We start from the raw sequence: 23,811 nt of genomic DNA, 5'->3' as shown, positions 1-23,811 counted from the left end.
TTCCACCCAAGTTTTGCCTGTTTTGCACAGGGAAGGGAGGGAGAGAAGCGAGAAGGGTGGAGAGAGGATTAGCAACATGATTTGGAACGCTGTTTGTGTGAAATAATACGGTGTTGGTCTTATTTACTGACATTTCTCCTGGCATGGAGATCATATTTTTCTTCTCATTTAGGTGGGGATTTATACTTGGTGTTTACATTGTAAAACTGCACTCATTCTGGCTAATGTATCCGTTACAATGACATTCAGCGTTGAGTTTAGCGATTCCAGCAGTAAGTCTTGAAAGCTGCTATTTTTTAAAAGGTTGGAGCAGATTAGTGGTGACCTTAAAAGATTAAACTAGTACAGTTTAAAGATAAATAATCAGCCTTTAGCACATTAGATAGCTACATAAGCATGACAGAAGGTGACTTTCTTACAACAGTTTCAGAATCCAGGAGGCATTTTTAAATTTGTAACTTGACTAAGGCAGGGAATGGTGTTTTGCAAAAAGCGAGGCATAAACTGATTGCACCACTTCAAATTGGTTAATACAGTTTTAAATCCACAGTTTTCCTGTTGGTTTTATTATGGAGAAGAGGCTAATTTTAAAAGCTATGCCTGCTGCAAAAGAAGATCTTGCTTTGCTGTCCCGGAGGGTGTTCTTAATCAGAAATAACCGCAGGCTAAATTATAATGTGGAATCCTGCTGCCCTTTAACCCAACACTGCTGCTCATTCAGTGTTTGTTAACAAACAGCTCTAAGTACAAAATTGTTTGAGAATTACTTTTTCATTATATTTGCTGACTTCAATTAGAATAAGAAGCTTATTTGGGGAAGAAAAATTAAAAATGTATGGGTTTCTAGAGAAAGTTTCAGCAATTGTTTCCTGGCAAGTGCTCTCTTTGGTACGGATCTGCAGACTCTGTGGCACACGTAATGCAATTTAAATGAAATTATTTTCTGAACTAATATTTCTCCAGTGGTGGGAGAGGCAGAGCTCAGGAGCATCCCAAGACTCAGCCCGGTGAAAGATGCACAAGCCAAAATGGTGAGAGGGGCTGAGGCCAGGGCCCCTCCTGCATCCTGGAGGGGGATGCAGTTCCCCTGTTTCCTAAAGAGGAGGCACAGGTTCCCCATCCCTGTGATGTTTTGGAGGGCTGAGCTATAGACACAAGTGGCACGGCGTCCTGTTTTTATTTCACTTTGGGTATCACGTAATTGAAACGTATACCGGCAGATTAATTGATGAGTTGAAGGTAAGAACTGCTGAGTTAGTAGAGGTGGCACAAGCCCTCCTCTTTTTTTCCCCTCAAGTTTACATGCGGGCGTGGAAACGCTGTGGTGCTCAGAAAGGAGGTGATGCCTCTGCAAGGCAGATCTTTCCAATGTGTTTTTTTTTTCCTAGCTTAGTCTTCTGTTTCTATGATCTGCCTTTTGAACTGTTTTTGTGGCTGATCAGTTCCACCTAATATGTCTCTTGATTTCTGCTATTGTAATACTCAGACGACATGCTGTTCTCTTCATTTTTATAAGCTTTAGATGCTCCTGCCTGTCATACTCTGGCGGTTTATCTTCAGCGTCTGGATTTGCTTTCAGACTTGCATGTCTATCAAGCTGCTGTTGCTTTGAATGTGAGATCAAAAGAAGATGAATTCCAGTAAAAAAATTTCCTTGTATGAAGAAAAGATTGGGGGCCTATGTAAACATCCCACTGACAGCTCCCAATGAGTTATTTTAGCAGAGCATTAGCACCCAGAATGACAGACAGTCCAAGACTACATGCTAAATAACAAATCAGTCCCTTCAGCAGCGGCAGCACGTTGCCACAACAGCAATACATTTTCTAAAGGAATCCTGTTCCTCTTTTTTTTTTTTATATTGAATATGGCTGTTGGACTGCTCATCTCATCTCCTCACGAGCTGCCTTTGAGTTGCCAGCCCGAGTTTACTTTTTCTTGACAATATCTGTGTCATGTCACCGATATGACAGAAGACAGGGCTTTGGTAATTGGGTGGGGAGACGGTTAGTTAGTCATCCCGAGTTAAGTAGGTAGTTTGTTTTAGGGAGGGGAAGGAGACGACAAAGAAGGGAAAGCATCTGCCTGAATGCTAAACACAGGCTTTGGGAGATGCTGGATGCAAGTCCTGCGCCCGAGACAAGTTGCATTTTTTGGGTGGTTGTTTATATTTCAGTTCACGCAGTTAGAGAAAATAGGTCTGAAGCCCAGCCAGCCTTGCAAGCCAGTTCTAACGGCAAGTTGCAGGACTGTAGAGGGTAGGAAAGTCAAGCTTGGCCAAACTTAGGTGCCAAGATGAATTCACCTAGATGCAGAAGCGAGGTGTGCTTTTTTCCCCCCACTGTTTGGTCTGGTTAGGGCTGTAATTAGTTCTGCATGTTTCTGCTTACAGATGAGGAGTCTAATACCACAGAATTTCTAGATCTTTGTGCCTGGTGCAGTGCTAAATCCAACTTTGGGGATTACCTGTGAGCTCCAGCCGATCTTGCCACCTCGCAAGGGAAGAATGAGGGAAGGAATGCTTTGCGGTTTCTTTGTCATTTAGTAAAAGCAGAGGTTGCTACTGTGGAGGCAGAGACCCGGTGGCTGCCGGCGAAGGGCAGTGCTCCAGCGCCGTCTCCCTCCAGCCTGTGCTCCGGCTGCACAGCACTTCCTGTTTATTCAAACATCTTTTTACCATTCTCCAGCCCCCGCTTCACAGAAACAGCCAGAAACACATCTCCAGCGCGAAGACGGAAATCTAAAGGCAGACAGTAAGAGTCTTACTCTGTTAAACTCTTCATTTTCTGTGCAAGTGCTCGGAGGAAAGGAACGCGCAGGCAGGGCTGAACTTTTAACTGGCTGCCTTGCACGGGCAGCTTGACAGCACAGGAGAGGGGAATTGCTTCGGTTGAAAGCAAAAGAAGCTGGTTCAGGTTGTTTACTGCGATGTTGACAATGAGGGTGGGTTTTTTTGGCACTGCTTTGGAGAATGGTGGCGAGGACCAAGTGCTCTGTCAGGGTGCCTGTCGCCTCGCAACGTCCCTCTGGAGCGGGAGCAACCGTGTGTCACTGTCCCCGCTGCTCACTGGGCACTGCAGCTTCCCCTTGCACAAGTGTCACCCTCCACCCCCATCCCCTAAAACAGCCTCCCCCAAAAAAGGAAGTGTGACTGCTGTTCTGAAGAGAGAGGCGCAAGCCTGCCGAGTCTCTTTTTGTTTGCAGCGTGGCTCTGGCACTGCTTGCGAACCAGCCTCGCTAATATTTGTACCAATTTCATGCTAATAAAAATCAGGCTGCTGAGACAAGCATGGCTATTATCTCATTCATATTACTATTGTTTAGACCTGTGGTACTACAAAAGGAAAGGGAAAGCGTGCTCACGCCGGGTAATGGTTGTTAACTTTTCACGTGAGGGATTTTCTCTGCAGTTTTTCAGTATTAATGATTGTTGTATGAATGGTCTTCAGGGGTTGTTGGAAGATAGTGTAGATCCTCTGGGTAATCTGTGTTGCAACACGTATGCTGGATTTTTCCCTCTCTGTTCAAGTGACTTAAAAATCTACTGGGTATTTCGTGGTTCTTTCTCCCCCATCAAAAGTCCACTGAAATAGCAGGTAACTTTTTTGTTGTTTGGCAAACAATTTGTGGTGCACAGAGAGTGCGAAACACAAGGGAGAATGGAAAATACTCTGCCTGCCCTGTGGAGAAAACCCATCCTCCTCAAGGCTTTTCCTGCCTCTCTGAGATCCAAATATACTTCAAAATTTTAAACTGTAAACCCCCATCTTCCTTGAAAAGAGAGAGAGAGAGAAATCAAGCTGTGTGTTCTGCCAAAACCGCAAGTACAACAAACATATTTTTAAAATATATTGCTAGCTTGGCTCTTTAATGTTCAGAAGTTGTTCTACTTTGCAGGGGGAAAAAAAAATGGTGTTTGCAACTGCCTTAAGGACAATTTGTTTAACAGTAGGAGTAATTGCATGGGGAAAATGGAAAGAGTGACTGAAGTTATTTACTCAGATGTTAGTGTAGGTGTGGGGCAGAAAACTCACTGTGGGAACAGTGGGCTGCTTTTCTTGGTATCTTAGTCTATTTGATGACCATCAAATTTCCCAGATCACTGGTTTTGTTTTTTCTGGATGGCATGTTTGATTATTTATCAGAAGGGAAAGGGAGTAGCTGAAGCAAATAAACATGTGACCGAGCTGTGTTTTGTTTTCCACTCAGGAGGCCGTGCCCTTTAACAGATATACAGAAAATAATAAACGTATTGTTTTATGATAAAAGGAAATTATGTGTATCATTTTCTTTAGCAAGGCCATTAACCCCTTGTGTTTGGTGATCTCCGCCTTCTGGCAGCATACTGGGTTTGCAGCTGGGAGTTAAAGGCACTTTAAAAGCCCCTCTCGTGTGGAACGTTTCCATGGATTGCTGCTTCACCCCTTTGGATTTACTGGATTTATTACGTAGCCATTCCTGCCTCAGCACATCCCCGGTCCTGCTTGGGGTACAATCGCCTAAATGAGAGGCACTTTGAATTTGTAGAGAGATGCTGACTCCTGAAGGAAACCTTGGAGAGTGCTGCTGGGATCTTTTTTGCTGCCAGTGTTGGTGTTGCAGCTGTATTTGGTCCGTTACAGACAGGGTCAGTTTATGTGATTCTTTTTTAAATGCCAGGTGTCTGGCATGTAGCGTGTGTAGCGTTTCCTTTGTAATACCAGCTTAGGACAATGCTCATTATCTTCCCTGAAAAAAACCCACCCTATAAACTAAATCACTGTCAGGAAGTAAAATACAGGTTTGCCTCATCTCTGAGAAGCATGTTGCATGCTTTAGCTGCTTTTATGGGATTAAAAGAAACAAGTTAAGACTGTCATGCACATGAAAGGAAACCGAGATGTGGTTTGTTTCACATTGTGCAGGTAGGTATAAATTTAATAGACTGACTTGCTTTCAGAATCTCTCTTTGTCTCCCCGAATCGCATGTCAGTTCCAGCGCCTTGATGAGCTCTGTGGTCCGTAATAGCGCCTGACTGCCGCTGCCCCGCAGGTGCCGTGTGGGCAGGAGGGTCCTCCTCCTCCCCACAGACCGAGGTTCTCTACACACAGTGGCTTCAGATCAAAAAAAGAAAAGGGAAGATTTGCCTGACATGTTGAAGTTGTGTTCAAGTCGCTCATTGCTGCAGTGTCTGGGGAGCAGGAGGGGGCTGCTTCACACACCAGCAGCGGGGGACCCCAAGGGGGTGTCAGGGGCTGAAATTGTGGGGGTAGTTTTGAGGGAGGGAGGAGGAAAATGGCAGTCGAGGGAGAGGAAGGGCTGGTGAAATAAGGACCTGAAACTCAGATGTGATGCAGAGAAGAAAGAGGAAATGAGTGGCTGAGGGCCAGGTGATGCGGGCAGGGGTTGGGTGGGGGATGTGGCCAACCACCCTGTGCCAGGTGGTTCCCCGAGGTTGAAGGGGCTCCGGGGAACAGGGTTTGGGGTTGACAGGGTGGGATGGAGCTACCTGGGAAGGCAGAGAGGCAGGAGTGGTTGCATCCTGTCGGACATGAGGTCTCTCCAGCCCTGGCTGTAGTCCTTGGGCAGAAGCCTGTGAGTGACAGTTAAGAGGACTTGTCCATGGGGGAAAGTTTCCTCCTAGCTTCTGGCGATTAAAGATTGGCTCGTGCCCTGGAGCATAAACATTTGTACCCTGATTTATAGTTTATCTTTCCAAAGGTAGCTGTAAATGCTCTCATTACTGTCTGTGCAAGTGTCTAATCCTTTCTTTGCATCCTCCCCGTGCTCTTGGCTCTGGTGATATCTTGTGACAGTAAGTTCCAGAGAGTAATTATGAGTTGTGTATTAAGAGAGAAAGGAAAAAAAATCCATTATCTGCTTGAATTTTTTCTGGTTGTTGTTGCTTCCTGACTTCATTCAGTGTCCCTTTTCTCTTGCGTTACGAGAAATGGCAAATAGCACCAGATGTACCTTCTCAGGCCGAGTCACAATTTGTGTACTTTTATCATCTCCCCTCTTACTCATCTCTTGCAAAACTAAACACTCCCACCCTTATCAATCTCTCCTCGTATCTGCCGAGGCCTCTAATCGCTTTTGTCGCCTCCATCTCAATTTTGCCTATTTTTGCTTTACCAGAATCTTTCAAAATAAAGCTTTTTGGGAGTTGTTCTAAATTAGGTTGTGCCATAAAATCAGAGTGCAGAGATGAGATTTGTGGCATTAGTTTCACATGCTTTGGGCTATCCCAACATTTTACTTCTTTCATTGACCCAACAGCAGTGAGTGATGTTGCATGGTGAGATGTCCGCAGTCAGGGGCTTTATTTCATGGGCCTCTGAGTACATGTTTGTCATACAATATTTTGGAAAACAAGCTTAAAATGTGTTCCCTGTTTTGTTGACCACACAGGGAAGCGTGCACACAGCTGTATGAAACGTACTATTTGTGTTGTGGCAACAAAAGCGCACTCTTCCTTCTCCTCCCCACCTTATCCCTTGTCTCTGTTAAAAAATAGAACTTCCATGCTTTTGGCATCCAAGAAAACTGCAGCTCAGCAGCAGATAGCCCTCCAAATATTCAAAGGTCTGGTTCACTTTCGGATAAACACAGTAATTCAGGATCTGATCTCAAGCCTACAGAAACGGGCTGGAAATCCCTTAAGGTTTTTTTCGGCACTCAGACATAGTTCAGTTCTGGTTCAGTTTGCATAGGGAGCCAAGATTTGTATCCTTTCTCACTTTACCAGGATGTGTTGGCCCATCCCTCCTTTCTTGCTGGTACAGACCGCTACATGCTGTGAGTCTTGATGTGCCAAAGTAAAGACAACCATCTTTAATGTTTGGGAACTTTTTGCCAGATGCTTTTTAAATGGCTTTGATGAGTCTTGACTGTGACTGTCTGAAAGAGGGGACAGAAGGTGGTTTTACAATGTAACTGCCTGAGGGTTTTGTTTGTGCCCCAAGAAGAGGATTTTCGTAGCCATTGTCACTGGTGTGGCTGGTTCAAGGCTCACAGGTTAGACCCCTTATTGCCTCTTGCTGCCCTGCTCCCTCCATCCTCCTTGGGTCTCTGGGTGTTTGAAGAAAACACTTTAATCACCTTTCCTCCCATGTTGGTGGAGTTCATGAAAAAATTAGAAAATCAAAACCTGGTGTTTTGGAGACAAATCCCTGTTGTCCTTTTGCCCGGGGCTGAGTCCCTGCTGATGCTGAGCTGGACCCTGCCAGCCGTGGGGTGGACTGTGGGGAGGCAGGGCAGGAGCATTGAGCCCCCTCATCCTCCTGACAGCAAAAGTCACCTCAGCACTCGTGAGGATGAAGTGGGGCAGCGCTGGGACACAGGCAACTCCACCCTGTGGGTTTGGAAGGAAGAGTTTCTGTTTCCAGTGCCTTTTTCTGGAGGGGATCTCCTCAACTGGTAGCCAGAATCTATTCCAGAGGAAAGAAGCTAAGCCTGCTGGAAGAAAAACACAAACTCATCTTCTTTCCTTATGACTGAAGTATTCTAGGAGATGCCTCAGCGTGAGGCACATTGCCAGCTCCCTTGCTCCAAGCCTGCCCTCGTCACATCAAGGACAGGATGTGGGCCGGGGTTTGTACATGTAGACCTCCAGGTCCCTTCTCTTTTTCCAGGCTGGGAATCACCCGTTAGTCACTTGGCTAGATCTGTCTGCTGTGTCTAAGCAAAGCCTTCAGGGCCAGCTGATCATTTTATTCGGGTAAAGGATTGTTGTTGAAGCTCTCCTCTTTGACAAGCTGGCTGGTAGCCCCTTGGATGGAGTCAGCCTTGCAGAGGAGCTGCAGCTGAGCAAGGCGCTGGGTACAGGCAACCAGCAGCATCTCCCCTGACTTGCAGCATCCTTCTGCTGCACCTGGGGAGGGGAGATGAGTACAGAGTAGATGGAGGAGGATTATTTAATGGAACAAGGAGAGAGAGGATGAGGTGGGGACGGAGGTGATTTAAATCCAAGGCTGGTGAGGAAGCTGGATAACAGGGCTGCTTCACCAGGTTATACTCGCAGCCTTGCTGTGTCCTACAGCAGAGCCCTGGAACTATCCCCAGGCTTCCCTGATGTGTGCCAGGAGCGGTGTCAGGGCTCTTGGCTTTGGCTCAGTTTGATATGTGGTGCACAGGGTCAGGGTGGTGGGAACAGGGAGGGAGCACGTAGCAGCTCGTTTCCCAGTTCTGGAGGAAGATGAAAGAGCTGGGTACGAATGTCAGAGGGAATAAGTGCTGCGAGAACATCTGCTTCTCTTTTTGCGTTTTCTACATTTTATTCCTCCTCTTCGTTTTGGTTCCTTTCCTATTCTCTCTAGTTGGTTCTTCTCACCTCCCCCTGTTCTGTTCCTCCCAGAGGAACAGCACTACCCACTGCTGTCGCTTTGCACTCTGTTTTATTTTTTTCCCTGCTGCATACTGCTCCGCTCCTCGCCCGTTTCCACACGTTGTGCGGCTCCGCAGCCTGTCGGAGGAGAGCTGCAGCAGGGCTCCCCTCCAATGTGTCTGCCTCCTACCACCGTTCCTCTACATCTGCTGCTCCAGGAGAAGAGAGTGTCGCAGGAGAGGAGATAGAGGAGGCAGGAGTGGGAGAGACATGAAGTAGCTCTGAAGCTCGGGTGCATCCGGGCTTCCGAGCTTGTGAGCTGCATCTTGCCGCTCTGCTGGGAGCAGCTGTGGAGTGGAGCGGGGTGTGAGGACAGATGGGAGCTGAGAGAGAAGAGAGATTGCTGGCTGAGTCTAATTCCCTCCTCGTCCCACCCAGGAGAAACAAAGGTACTTGCCTCGCGAGACTAAATGGAAGCAAGAAGCCCTTCTGAGAGGTCGGCCATGCCTCTGCTGGGAGAGGCCCCTTAAGCTGCCGACCGGGCAGTCCCTCGGTGCCTTAAGCCACTGCGAAACTCAGGGGGGAAAAAGAGCTGGTGGGAGAACTGCATGCCTGATGCTGCAGAGCTGTGCTTCCCCTAAAGCACGCTGGGGAGATCTTAGCAGCAGTCTTAGCCGTGTTAGGATCCAGCTATCTTTCGTTGCTCACAGGTCAACACAGGATGTCTTTCTCCTGGAGTCTGGGACTGGAGTAGCACTATGTTTTCCCCAAGGGTAGATTTTGCCCTTAGAGTATCTTCTGTCTCATCTCTCTCTGCTTGTTGTGTTGTGTGTTGCTTTTTAATGACCATAACTGAAGTAACGGGCAGATGATGATGTTGGCTGGAGTAACTTTCCAGATTTACTGCTTGGACGCTTCAGATGGCTGCGGGACCATCTCTGATTTCTGGCAGCATTTGCTTCCACTTTTCTCAAGTTGCTTTCCTGACAGGCAGCTTTGTCCACCTGGAAAGGCCCAAAATCTTTAGGAATCTGTAAAAACACATGGGATTTTGTTTTGTGCCCTCCTTGCAACTTGTGTGAGCGTGCTTCTCCGTTTCGGAGAGAGCTGATTACAGCACAACTGCCCTGGGAATCGGCAGCCAGACAGGACAGCAGTTTCTTCTGAATCCTCACGTCTGTAAGCCCATTTCCCCACCCTCTAACATACATACACACCTTTGCATGTGTCCTGCAGTTTCCTGGATCAGTCTTTCCATGCCTGATGAACCTCAGGTGTGAAACGAGCTTCTCCTGGCGTTAGTTGGGCCCATTATAGCTATAGATCTCCATTTTTCATTAATAGCAGATTGATACTGATATTGGCTGGAGTAGATGGGAAGGGAGGAGCTTGAGCTCTTTTTCTTCAATAGACTGATGGAAAAACAGTTGGAGAGTTGCTGCTTTGCTGTACTGGCTGCAGTGATGGAACAAGTTAGCAAGAGGCTCCACAGGACTGGATCCTGTTACGGTTTTCCTTATGTACTAACACTGTAAGCAAGTATATGGCATTTAAACAGCACTTCTATTTTTAAAGTTCTACCTTCTTTTTCCAGTGTATTTCCTTTTCCCAACTCCCTTCCCAAATGGAGTTTCTAGCCACATGAAGTCAGAAGCAGGGCTACATTTTTATTCTTTGAGCAGAACTTGGCCAAAGAGGACGGTGAAACCTCTTCACTTGCGTGAAAATGTGGAGTTACAACAGTACCTCTGGTGATAAGGCAGTGCCGGATGTTCTGGGCAAACAACAGCTGGGCAAACAAGTCACGTTCTGTCTATCTTGCAATAAAATTGTCTTGGTCATCTCAACATGTACTTTCCCTCCTCCTCCCCAGTGTGTAACTAGTTGGGAAACATTACATGGTTCTGGCTTCTCTGAGCACGGGAAGAGGGATTTTTGGTGGGACTTCCCACTTACTCGGTGGCATCTTTGAATGAAAGAGGCTTCGTTTGTCTCACAGTGAATTCGCTGTTAAATTTTTTGCTGGGTTAGATGTTACCCAATATTTGATCCCAAATATCATCCTACTTTTGTGCAATGTTTCTCATGTACAGCATTTCAGTTGCCTTTTTACTGATCTGTTTTGTGCCAGAAAATCTTCTTATCTCTGGATGATTTCCTAATGGGTAAGAAAATAGCCTAGGAATTAATTCATTTACTGCATCTTACATCTACGCATAGCACTGAGCAGAACCAAAGTGGCTTGGTTGATAGTGAGCCTGTTGCTGGTGATGTCCTTTCAAATCCCTGTTGGTAGTGACCAAAAATGCTCAGAAGACGCTAAGGGATGCTTTTCTTTCTGTTCCTTCAGTAAGTGGGAAGATTCCCTATTTGTCTTTCAGTGCAGAGAAGAGGACGATTGAGCTACTGAAGGCCAGGATTGGTGTTTGGGTTTGATTGTCTCAAGCAGCTGTGTCCAGGCTTGCAGGCTCTTTGAGCAGCACAGATAGGTGGCACATTACATGACTGCAAGTAATCATGGGTGCAGATATCTGGAGGACCTCTGTGCTTCTGGGGGCTCTTGGCATGTCTACCTGCCAGTCCTGTGAAGGAGCATGCAGTTGCCTGGCTGCACAGTTATGAGCTGGTTTACAGTGGCCCCTGGCAATTGTTCGCTTGCACAAGTGCAAGCACATGGTGATTTAGGATGTAACTATGGCAGTGGGGAGGAATGTGTGAAAAGAGCTTGGAGATGTCAGAGCACCTGCTTGTGAGGAGAGGGCCGCGTTAGCAGAGCTGTTGGCTAGCAGTAAACAGTCCTGGCACCCTTGTTTCAAGACTTGGCAGCAGCAGGAGTTGAACCGAGTCCAGCTTTACTCTCTACTGCCTGTTCAGTAAGTTGAGGACAAGGCAGATGATTAAGGAAATGTGGGGAAACTGCTACAGAAGCTTTTGGAAAGATAAGAGACTTTGGTCTCCATGTCTGACAGTCTGGCACTTCTCACTAGCATTGAATTCACATGCAAATCAAAGGGAACATCTACTCCCACAGGAAGCTTTATTAATGTACAGTCCTGCTTGTGAATCTCCACGCTGATGAAGGTTGTGAGACTGACTTCACTCTCAGATGAATTTCCCTGCCTGTCCTTGCTCGAGCACTGCCTCATGGGCAGCCTTAGCAGGCCTCCATGGAACCAGAGAAGGGGGCAGAGGTGTGGCGCGTGTTGTTGTGGATCCACCGGATCCAACACCTGTGGGTGTGCCCTCAAACCCTCCTCAGCAATTTCATTGGGTGAAGGCACTCCAAAAGGGCTTGAAATACTTTGTGTATGAGAGGAAAGAGTGTTGATGCTTCCCAGACAGAGCTGGTCATCTTCGACACATCCCATCATATATAAGGAGTGCAGAAGAGACTTATGAAATGACAGGGGAGTGCTTGGTCCAAGGTGAGAGGAAAGAAAGGCAGAGGGATTTAGAAGGCCTGGATTCACCATGCCACCAAGGACACAGTAGCTACTTGATACAGATGTTGAGCAAGAACCAGACCTGAGCTATAAACAACCTTCCACATCTCAAACCCAAGCTTGTCAGATGCTTAAGCTTTCATTGCTGTCAGTTATTTATAAGCAAATGAGTGAAATCTTGAGAGCAGAGAGATGGGAAGTGCCATTTCAAGCTGCAATGCCCATAGCTGTCAGCTTGCTGCCTTCTCACCTGCACCTGCTCCACCACGTCTCTTTCTTTGCTGTTCGAGTCCATCCCAGCTCCTTGTACCTCTGATGCTCCCTCCAGCCAACTCCTTCATTACTCTGATTCCTTTTAATCCCTGCTTTTCCCTGCTGGTCCCACCAGGTCTCAGTACCAGGACAAGTGTCAGCATACTTGGAGCAGAGTGGTGTAGATGAAGCCTGCACAAGGATGGGAGTGTGGGTGCTGTGCAGGTGGGACTGAGCAGGGACGGAGCTCTGGCTTTACTCCATCAGAGCTTTGCCATTGCAAGTCTGACCTAGAGAGCAGAGATCTTCATTGGCGTGGGGTCGGCAGTGGTAAGGGCTCCTCGCCCTGCCGAGCTGCACAGAGCTTCAGGGCCAGCTCAAGTGCAAAGCAGGCATTTCTTGCACGGCTACTTGTTCTGGGAATCTTCAACAATTTCTGGCAGCCAATTTTAGTTGTGCAACCTCTCGGCTGCCAGAACGGATAGAATATGATCATATCACATGAAATGCATGCAGGGTCTGCTATAGCAACTGTATTTCAAAGAGACAACACATATGGTGACTGGTTCTTTTTGGAATAATATCTATAAGTTGATGATGTTTTATTCAAAAAGGCTGTAGCTTGAAAGGTTAGGGATGTTCTGATTGTTTAGTGTATGATTAAAGAAAGGCTTCTGTGGGGTTTTTTTGGCCTATTGAATCTAATTACTGGGAACTAAAATGATCATTTGATTGCACATTTACCTGGAATTATTCTTCTGCAGAGCCAGTCTTAATAATATATAATAATATGTTGCGTTTGTACTGTATAGAGCTTCTTGTCTGAGCAACTCAGAGTGCTTTACAAGTATTCATTAATTAAATAAGCCATACAACACCCCTGTTAAGTAGGTATTTGTTGCCCATCCCCTTAAGTCTTGTAGGTTTTTGTTTCTGCTGCCTCTGCCCACCCTTGAAGATGCTTTAACAGCTAAATAAGCTAATTCAATAAAAATAACATTTTTTTAACCATACTTAGCACTTTCTGCTTAAAGGTTTCCTTTGTTGCATTGCATTAATTGGTAGGCTGCAGAGCCTTCTGGTGGGGGTGGCTGTGTGTGTGGGAGCACAGATGCCTGTCCGTCCCGATGGGTGCCCGTACCCAGCAACTCCTCGCACCCCTGGCAGGGGCACTGACGGGTTTAGCGATGCTCCGGGTGTGCTGAGCTCTGACCGGCTTGAAATGCAAAATCTGATTTTACCTTTGTGGCACCAAGCTCTGTTGGAAATCGCATCCACCCTTAAAGAGTTTTTCTGATCCAGTGGAGACTTGTTATTAAATTTGAAAGGAGGACTGGCTTCCAGAGCGTGGTGTAAGGTCTCTCCTCCCCTCTTGCCCTGGCGTGCTAGCTGGCAGCGGTGGTTCTTCACCCCTCTGGGCTGCTGAGGTCCCTTCGAGAGTAAAAAGATGGGTCTAGGCTGTAAGATAACAAGGTTTTACTTGGGAGGTGGCAGATGCGGGTTGCAGTCCTTGGTGTCAAACCTTTCTCTGCAGTTCTGCGCTGAGATGAAACACTTTGCAACTCAGAGAAGCAAGTGAAACCTGAAGCGTATCTGACTCCTTAATTAAATAGGTATTAATTAAATCACTCAGAGAGCATACACAGTAGGAGCAGGGAAGGCTTTTTCCCTCCTTCTGTGTAGGCATCTTGCAAAGGGACTATTTTTCTTGTTTTACATTAATGAAGTCTTCAGCCTTCCCACTTTTCCACCTACACATGTACTGAACGTCTCCAAGGAGACCAAGAAGGCCCGAGTCCGGTGCTGGTGAATCCTCGGGGAGCAGTGGGCTCAGGTATTGCCAGCACAGCCTCAGCTGTGCCACAGCCTGTCTGCAGGGATCATCCTTGCTATCCTCTGCCTGGGGAGCCAGGAGGGAGCCAGGCCAGGGACTTGTTCCTTCTCCTTCTTTCCCCCATGTTTTGTCTCCTCTTGCTTTCCCCACCTGATGGAGAAATCAGACCTCGCAGAGCAGCTGGCTCCACTGCCCAGGGATGCTTTTCCCTTGCTTTGCATGAAGTTCTGCAGTAATCCCCCACCACGTGATGCTCTCAACACTTTTAGGATCATGTCCATTGCCCCTCCATTCCATCAGGCCACACTGCCCCTTCACTGCTCTGCCCTCTCCCACCTGTGTCCCCGCTGCTGATCAGTCACCAGCCTGTAGTGACTTTGGAGGGGTGACGTGCTGTCCCTGCTTTTCATTGCATTCACTGCACCTCCTTGCAGCTTCCTCAGTCTTCAGCACGGTACCGCTGGGACTCAGCACTGGATGCTGGCTCTCCTCTTGCTCATGCCATAGCCTTCCAGAAACTTCCCTGACTTTCTGTGGCACTCAGGAGAGCAGACAGTGATACATGACTGCTTACTTCTGTAAACCTGACCTGACCCACTGGAGAAGAGGATCATGAAAGCCATTAGCACATGAGCCTGCTCGGTAGCAAGGAGGGCTATGAGCTGCTCCAGCCAAGGGATAAAAAACCCTGCTATGGTGCTGACCACCGGGATTGCTGCAGTTACTCAAGGTTCCCACTTAGGAGCTGAACATAGCTGCTGCTGGTTTTCTCCAGAGCCAAATGGGAAGTCCAGCAGTGAGATAATGCCCATTGCATGCAAGTGCTGCATTGGTTTCTTTGTGGAAGCTGCTACTTTCCTCAGTGGAGCTGCTGTGAGAGTGTGGTGGTATCCTGTAACCAAGGGCTGCCTTGATCTTATGATGTACATTTAGCTTCCCGTGCTCTGTCTGCTGTAAACTCAATGTTCAAACCTCTTTCCTCACAGGCTCTCCAGGTGGCACGGCAGCTTCTACTGCAACAGCAGCAGCAGCAGCAACAGCAGCAGCAGCAGCAGCAGCAAGTTAGTGGATTAAAGTCTCCGAAGAGGAATGACAAACAGCCAGCCCTTCAGGTAAGGGGAGCCCACATGCCTCTGTGAGGGGCTGGGGCTTGTAAAAGCTGAATTGATGCATCTTACTTGTGAAGGTTGGGGTGGGAGCTTCAGGAGCTTCCTCACAGTGAATTCCACAGAGCGGATGTGACTGATGTAAGTGGTGTGAGCACTGGTGCTAGGTGCTCTTGACAATCCCCCGCACGGCGTATTTACAAATGGTGAGCGTGTACTTTTGTTAGCATCTAGTAGGGTTGGATCATGACAAAATGGAACAGGTTTTTTTACTGTGTCAATGCACACAGGAGATTTGCATTAATGTTTCTGTTTGATAGCTGTTCCACTTGTAGGCTGTGTTCACTCAAACTGTTGCTTTGCTGTGTCAAGGATATTGGGAAATACTAGGGTGTCGTATCATCGGTGTGGGGTTTTGTTTTCCCTTTTAATGTCTGCTGATTTATGGGCATCTTCAGAAATAAAATCTAAATATGATCAGGCTTTGTGCCGTTATGAATTCAGAGAGCTAAACCAATACAGTATTCCCAAACAGGAGATGTATGCACACACAGGCGGCTTTGGAGTACGTTCTGCTAGTCTTGCGGGATAAATCACGGGAGTTAAAGGCAAGAAAGGCCTATTAGGGCATGTATCACATTTTCCTTTTTTATTTTATTTTGCTATTCTAGTGTTAGAAATCCCAAGTGGTGGTGGGACCGCTGCTATTTTCCTTCAGATGGTTTTCCATAACAAAGCACACGCTCAGGAACTTTCCACTTTAATTCCATCCCCTCGCTCCAAGTAATACTGCTTGTATAAATACTGAGTCAGTCCCTTGCCTTGCCTTGTGTTCACACTCCTCAAGCATCTGAGATGCTAGCACATACTTGCCAGTTTTGGCAAATTATATGTATCTAGTTCTTTATGTATTTTGTAAACTGGCACTTGTAGACCCTTGACCACTTTGCTGGTTTGCAGCTGGTTATTGTTTTTATTGTTGCTCTCTTTGCAATTGCAGTATGTGTCACTGTATTTTTTATACTAAGTTCCTGAATACAGCAGTTCAGCAGCAGTCACACAAAGCCCTGTAGCTGGGACATTTATCTTATCTTGCTCTTCTATATCTGATGCTTCAGCCTCTGTAGCCCCAAATTCTTTGTGGGTTTGTTTTCCTGCGTGTTGTCATTGCACGTTGTCAAACTCACGTCTGTTTTGCTCTTTCTAATTTATTTTTTTTTCTTTTAGTTTGATACACTATCACCATGAGTTCCCTGACAGCATTGCTGCTTCTCTTGCCTTTTGTATGTGCTTCAGATTATTTTCCTCCAAAAATACAAATCTTAGCCTCTTTAAATATGTAGCAGAAGAATATGGAAAGTAAAGCCAACATCACTAAAGACCCTGACAGTGAAGTGGAAGGGCCCGATCCTGCATTTCTTACCCAAATAAAGCTGATAGGGAGTTTTGCCTGAGTGAGGAATAGCTATTAACTGCAACTCTTGGCCCAGCATGGACAACTTCTAGCTTTCGTGTAGTGATTTCATCTTCAAAGCATTTTGCAAATACTAATCTCCAAAACATCCCCTAGAAGGAAAGTCTGATAAGTAAGTAGCATTATCCCAGTTCTGGACTGGGAAACTGAGGGAAGCAGGTTAAGTGACTTGCTTAGGATCACAGAGGGAATTGGGTTTAGAGGTGGGATTAGGATTCATGAGTTCCTGGCTCCCGCCCCTGTGCTCAGGCTGCTGGACAACACCTCTCGCTTTATAGCCGAGCTATTATTCTTTTGGAAAGTATGAAGCGTTTTGTCACTGGGCAAGTATACGTTTTATTGGCAGCGTAGAGCACCATAATCCAAAGCGTTACATTAATGCTTTCAAAAATATTTTATTTGGTAAATCCATAGCTGATCCATATGCCTTTTAATAGACTCTTCCACTGGGGACATTTTTAATGAGAGATTGTGCTGGCTAGGTCCAGTGTCAGGTACTAAAAGAAGTGCTTTGTTGTGCAGATGTCTTAAGAATAGCTCCAGAGGATGAAATATGACTGTGTTGACCTTTCAGCTGTGAGCTTATTTGTCAGGATTCAAATAAGTTGAAAGGATCAAACCAAACAGTTTCCGTAGTCAGACTGGGAATTGTGTTGCAGAGGTCAACAGTGAAGGCCACATCGCAGATTCCATAACATAGCCAATTGTTGGTACGTATTAAAGTACTGGAGCAGCTCCTGCAGTCAGAGACACAATTAAAATTCTAATTTATTAATGTATACAGAGAGCTGGCCCAGCCTGTCACTCACTGATTCAAATGACTGCCCAGTCTTTCTCTTTTTTTTTCCTTTCCCCTCCTCGCTCCTGGTGCTTTTGCGATCTTGAACGTACTGGAAGTGCTCTTGAATGTAACAGACCCTGAGTGCATCCCTGCAATGAAAATCTGTTGCTGAGAGGGAACAGTGGCACCAGGGTTAGCGTTTTTGAGTAAAACTGCACCCACACAAGCGCCTGCAGCCTCTGAGGTCAGATGGTGCCTCACTGACGAAGGCAATACCCGTTGCTGACAGGACGTAGAATAAATGTTGAGGGTGGTGGAAACGCACCAGTTTTTCAAAAGTTTGCTTAAATAATGAACCGAGTCATCTTTGCACTTGGTTTATAAATATAGATGTCTCATCCGATAGCCACAGCGCTTGGCAGTTACCTGCTTTTTTTTCCGACAAACAGACTTTGTGTATAACAAGAAGAGCAGAGGCATCACTTCGCTCCGCGGCGCCTGGCGAGGGCACCGGGGACAGGCTCTCGAACACGGCTTCTGGCGAGCTGTGCTTGTGTGAAAGCCAGGGGAAGGGATGCCATTCGCCTGGGTGCTGGTGCTCCTACTCTCATGCTCCATGGCCCTGCCCTGGGAGGGGAGGCTGGTGTGAGCCCACATGGGGTTGGATGAGCTCTGTCACCTCGGGCTTGGCACCGTGGCGTTCCTGGCAGGCTGTGTCACCGCCACAGACGGATGCCGAGGATGAATGTGGCATATGCGGTGCAGCTAATGCAATATCGCCTCGTGGATCGTTTCCTATATTCTGTCTTTGTTCACTGATCAAATAGCCACGGTGCTTAAATACATCCCAGCCTCCCATGGCCATGCTGGGGCATGGTGCCTTCAATAGCATTTACATGACAACGGGCACTAGGCATGTCTTTGGGGTCTCTTGACCTTGACCTCTTGATTCTACCTGAAGACCTTTTAGCAAATTTTGACATACTTAATGTATAAGAACTTGGACAGAGGAGTGGAGATGTGCTCTGCTGATAGCTGAAAAAACAGAATGATCTCCAAATACATGATGACTCACATTTTGAGCCCATCTTGCGCTGCTGTGCTTTATATTTGGCAGTGACCTCCGGTTTCACAGCCTGATGACACAAACAAAAGAAAATTGAAAGTTAAGGAATGGATTTAGTAACCAGCAGTTGGTAAAAGAATATCTTAAAAAAAAAAAAATCAGCCCCACAAAAATTACTGGAAGTGAGAAAAGACTAAAGCGTGTTTGATAATATATTTGCCATGGACACTGGATTTCCTTGAATCTGTGAAACAAATAATTTAAATGGGCCAGGTATGCCTGGGATTTTAAAACGTTTGCACATTTCCTGGCAAAGATAAATATATCTTTGTATTAATAGATGTATTGATTAAAATTTGCAGCTTTAATTGCTGATGCTGTTAACGATTATTCATTTTGGTTCTTCAAGCATTTTAGTTGCTGGCAAGAGCACGCAGATTGGAAACAAATCAAGAGACACATTTTTCTCCCAAGAAAGTAAAAGTGCATGTGTGTTTTGGCAATACTAAAAATACAAGTTTTTTTGAAGACTTAAATGTTGTGTGTTGCATTGAGCTGAAAGTTGGATACTGGACTGAAAACAGATACGGGCCGCCCAAGTCAGTATCTCGCAATCAGAACCCGTCGCTTGACTTTTTTTTGTGTGATTAGATGAGATTTGTTGTATGATAGTTTAACCTGCTTTGTGTTTGGAGAGAAGAAATAATGACATTACTAAGATGGAAACTTTTGTTTTCAGTTGACAAAACGGAAAATAAATCTTCCCTTTAAGTCACGGCCAAGAAAAGAATTTGCGTTCGGTTTAGATGTTCAGGGTGAGACTGGGGGAGGCTGGGAGGACAGAGCTGTCCTCTCCTTTGCATACCGCTGCTCTTTAAAGCAGCTTTTTGGCTGGGCTTTTGTAGAATTTAATTTGCATGCTCTATCATCTTAGTATTTCTTTCCAGTATCTTGAGAAATAGAAGCGAGCAAGAGAAAAAAGAAAACCGCTGTGGCTTGACGTCGGGGGCATTGATTATTGTTATTAAATTAGAAATTGTTAGCTTGACAACGTAACAAACATCGAAAGGTGAAGGGAAGGGGATTCTCTGTTTGGCTTGGGGCACACGAGTACCCCGGGTTATGTAGGCTCAGGTTTTACACACAGTGTACGTTTTTTACGTAGTGGTGAACTTAACAACTGGTAGAGGAGTTAGACCTCAGCAGACAGTTAGGGAGGGGAGGTAAATTAACAACTGTTAGAAAAATTAGGCTTCAGCAGACAGTTGGGGAGGGGAGGTAAATTAACAACTGTTAGAAAAATTAGGCTTCAGCAGACAGTTGGGGAGGGGAGGTGAATTTGCAAGTGTATTTATTCTATTTGTAGGATTATCTTTCCGTTTCACTCTTAAACACAGGAGCTGATCTGAATTTGACCTCAGTCAAGCCAACACAGATTTTGCAAGCAACTGTAACTGGGCCAGAGTATCACTTCTGCGGGGTTTAAAAAGTTTACCTTTGAAAATTTCACTTGAGTCCCTCATTTTTTAGGAGGGCGTTGACTTTGGAAATATAGCAAAGTTGAGTTTTGCTGGTTGAAGGACCTCTAGCTCTTTGCTTTTTCATCCCTAAGCCCAGTTGTAGGTGTTAGTCAGTTCTTAGAATATGCCTATGGAGTGCAAATATCATCCACCCCACAGACAGAACAAAATCTGAGTCAGGTCTTCAAAATTATACCATCAGCTTGAAAATTTAGATACTAAGGGTTTTTCTTCAGTGAAACCTGTGGGCCTTTTTATGCTACCCTTTTATGTTTGGGTTTTTTATAAATCCTTTAGTATTCAGTTTTTCCAGCTTTTCAGACTGAGCAGAAAGGTAATAAATGTGGTTGTTTTTTCTTGAAAGAAGCTCATGTTTGTCCTGTAATGACATGCTTCCAAAAAAGCATGGACTCTGGGAAAATACCAATATACTCAGAGAGCTGGCAGTGTGAGGTACTGTCAGCAAATATGATTATTCTCATTTTATAGCTGTGTAAACCCCGGCAGAGAGATATTAAGTGACTTGCCCAAGGTCAGAGAGCTGCAGAGCTTCGGTGGCGCTGAGGTGCGCGGCTCCCACCAGGGTATTTGGGAGTTGGGCACCTTTGTGTTATGAAGAAGTTGGTCTTGAAGGGCAAAAATGAGTGTTTCCATCCCTGTGTCTCGTTAGTGCATCCCAAGTATAATTTTCTGACTGTTTTTCTACGTTGACATTAAGCATTTAGAGAATAAGTTTCTTTGAAAATGCCATTTGTGACCAGGTTGGGAGCGGGGCCGTGGGGCTGTGTGTGCCCGAGTCTGGCTGTGTGTTACCCACCTCGGGGAAGGGGAAAACAAATGAAACCTTCCTGACTGGTCAGAAATGTGTAAATTGCTGACAAAATGACACATGTAATTAAGAGTGCTCCTGCCATTTTACCTTGTGGTTTACACCTACAGTGTTGAAAAAAGAGAGTGACTCCCACCTCGCTAATTACCATTATCACTGAAATGGTAGGGTTTGAGTCATTAGTTCCATGTGCATTTAATTAGAGGAAGGCTGAAATTGGATTTAACTTATTACTTTTTCATGGATCACTTTCTTGTCATCACTTCAAATTGGATTGCAGCCCCAGGTAACTAATTATGAGCGCCACAGGATCAAGAGTGAAAAAAAGGTAATTAGGAATAACACTGTTGGACCCTTGCTGGTAGTCCACTTGTGCTTGGGAAGAAATGAGAGCGGTATTTTGTAGTATTACAGATTAGGGAGTTAAAGGTATGCACTGCTGCTAGGAATCATGGGAGACTGCCGCCTCCTATAGCGGTTTATATGATGTACAGCTGGGTTGAAGATGTTGTAGCGACATGGTTCCACAATCAGCCCCTTAATACCGAGATTAAACTTGTAAAAGCAACAGATCGGTTGTAGGTATGAGGCGTCTCAGCCACCGGGCAGCCAGGGCTCCGTCGGCGCCTGATTGCAGCGGCGCTGCCGAGGCCGCTCCTGAGCTCCAGTACGGCTGGGCAGGATTGGGAACAAATTAATGAACATATTAATGAGCCACGAAGATCCTTCCTATCCGACAGGGAGATATATCAATCAGGAGAGCAGTGGCGAGGTTGATGGTGTGCGCGTCAGGAATTCAGCTCGCCTTGATAAAATCAGGACGTTGCTTCTCTTTTGTTTGCTGGAGAGGTTTCTGTTTTGTTTGGCTTTTTGTGGGGAAGACTCGCTTGGTTGGTTTGTCCCCTTTTTTTCTCTCCCCTTATATTTTTTTTCTGATCTGGTAGATGTGATTGCCAAGTTCTGCTTTCTTCGGAAAATACTTTAAAACAAATTGTTTTATTTCCATGTGCAGAACAGAGTTCAGAACTGCAAGTAATCAATTTTATTGACAGAGTCTGGGGGGAAAAAAAAAAGCACAACCCAAAACGTTGATGAGAGTTCAAGGATGTGAAAAGATTGAAATTTCAAAGTACTCAGCACTTGAGTGTAGGAAAATTTCAGAAGCGGTTTCATTAAGCAAAGAAATCTATTGTGTAGGGATCTGTAAGAGGAAAGTCTGCTCTAGGACCTAGTGATATTACAAGGAGGTTGTGGCAGCTGAGCTTTTTTTGCCTGTAGAAGAGGAAAAGTTTCTGAATCTCTCATAGCAGTGAATCACAGTTCAAAGGCTAGCACATTTCCTTAAGTTGTTTAAAATGACTTTTAATGCTCTGTTAATGTAGGCAAATATTTGTGACTCAGTGTTGGGTAAGTGATGCTTGCTCATTATTTCCTGATGCAAGCGAAGTGTAGGAAATTATGTGAACACCATGCAGAGATGCTAAATAGACTAAAGAGTAACAAAATTCAGTTACGGAAATTAAGTCTTTCTCATTTACTTGACGTTGCCAAATAAATCTAGAGATTAAAAGGTAGTATCTTTAATATAGGGAAGAAACAGTATCTCCTTTAATACATCTCAAATTGATTTACAATTTTTGTACATAATATTCATCTGTGGCTGAAAAGGGGGCAACCTAAGGTCGAGTGATGTAGTGTTTCCATTTTTCCATATGAGTCTTACTGTGTGTGATAAAAGCAAACTCCTTTATTTTGTCAGTCTGCAGGAATTTCTGATGAAGTGCAGGGGTCACTTTCCTGTCAATTTGAGTAGGCAGCATTTTTGAACTACTGTTTTTCTCCCCCTCTCCCTACAAACCGTGGCCCTGATCTGACACACGCGTGCACACACACACTTGGAGTGCCGCAATCTGCAACTTATTAGTGCTCAGCGCTGGAGCCTGTCCAGTGGTTAGAAAATTTCCTGAAGCCTGGAATAACAGCAGTGGGTGCAAGTGCCATCGAACAGAAGTGACAATGAGGGGCAGTCCGGCCCGCCTGGCGAAACGCCCGGGCTGGAAAACCAGCTGAGAGAGTCAAACGCAGGAAGATTGACGCGGTGCATCTGGGAAATGCTCAAAAAGTTGGGTTCTTGAAAAAATTACCTTCTGTGATCGTAAGACATCATCTGTTTTCCTACAGAGATTGTTTATAACAGGGTTTTCAAGCACTTGTCAAATAACCAGGAGTGAAGGAAACAGGCTAAAAATCTCTTACCGTTCAGATGAGTCCTGGCGCCGTTGGGGAAAAAAACAAACTCTCCTCACAGGGATGCGCAGCTTCCCAAGGCAAAGAGGGCCTGGGAGAAGGAGAAAAGGAAACTAATAGTGAAAAGCACCACGGCAAGTAGTCGAGGAGCACGGGATGTAGGCTGGGGATGGCGGTGTTCTGGGGCGATGGGCGCAGCAGTGTCACGACGGGAGTCGCAGAGTCACGTCCTACCTAGTAACTGGGTTTTGTGTTGCTCAGCTTTTGTTGCTTAGCTGTGAGATCATGGGCAAAATATTGTAAACATACCATGGCTATAGCTTGCTTGTGTAACAAAAGATCAGGAACTTTTATTAAGTTTGTTTTCCTTGTCATATTGTAAAAATTTATTATGTGTACTGTGTATATTAGAAACAGATTTGGGTAATTCTGTCTAAATGAAGTCATCCCAGCTATTTCCAGACTGTCTGTTTTTGGTTGCGAATAATTTTCATACATCAGATGGTTGTCATATTTAGTAGCTCTCTACATTTTAAATAGGACATATCCCATTTTGAACTTCCACGGACTTTATCTGCCTCTAATTTTTAAGGCTGTTTTGCTGCAGGAGTAAAGTACTGCCTGTGGCAGGGCAGAGCTGGAGCGGGGCTGGAGGAGGCCCTCGCCTTTCTGCATCAAAATGACAGATTTTTAACAACTGCAGTAGTACTTGTGGCTTTCGGCAGCACGTGCTGGGGAAGAGCCTGCCAGATACCTATTTCAGCTTGTCCCTTTGTGTTCACACTTTGCAGCAAGTATGTTAAAATAACACCAAAGTACTATGTATCAAAAATCTCCTCCCATAAAAGAAATCTCTTCTCTCAAAGGCATGCTGCTTTTTTTTCCCCCCTCTTTTAGCAGAAGTGTAAAAGAAGTTAATGTTTAAATGTTTAATGTTTAAATCATATACACAT

The 23,811-nt window shown here is 45.5% G+C and overlaps 1 protein-coding gene and 1 long non-coding RNA gene across 10 annotated transcripts in view; one reads left to right on the top strand and one right to left on the bottom strand.

The window, feature by feature from the left end:
- Positions 1-23,811, top strand: part of FOXP1 (forkhead box P1) — a 410,233-nt gene that overhangs the window by 282,299 nt on the left and 104,123 nt on the right. For 8 of the 9 annotated variants that reach the window (XM_062008078.1, XM_062008074.1, XM_062008073.1 and 5 more), the window contains one exon: positions 14,822-14,947. In XM_062008078.1, the coding sequence (XP_061864062.1) occupies positions 14,822-14,947 (126 nt within the window). Of the gene's footprint in view, positions 1-2,689; positions 2,754-14,821; positions 14,948-23,811 lie in introns of those variants that run through there. The other variant, XM_062008077.1, reaches the window with a different exon arrangement.
- LOC133626874 (uncharacterized) lies at positions 16,802-23,081 on the bottom strand. The gene is made up of 3 exons (XR_009819811.1): positions 22,868-23,081; positions 18,272-18,332; positions 16,802-17,152 (listed from the first exon to the last, which is right to left on the bottom strand). It is a non-coding gene; the product is annotated as an uncharacterized LOC133626874 (long non-coding RNA).

This window comes from Colius striatus, chromosome 15 (assembly GCF_028858725.1).
Source record: "Colius striatus isolate bColStr4 chromosome 15, bColStr4.1.hap1, whole genome shotgun sequence".
Classification (NCBI taxonomy): Eukaryota; Metazoa; Chordata; class Aves; order Coliiformes; family Coliidae; genus Colius; species Colius striatus.
This window is presented reverse-complemented; position numbering and strand designations above follow the sequence as displayed.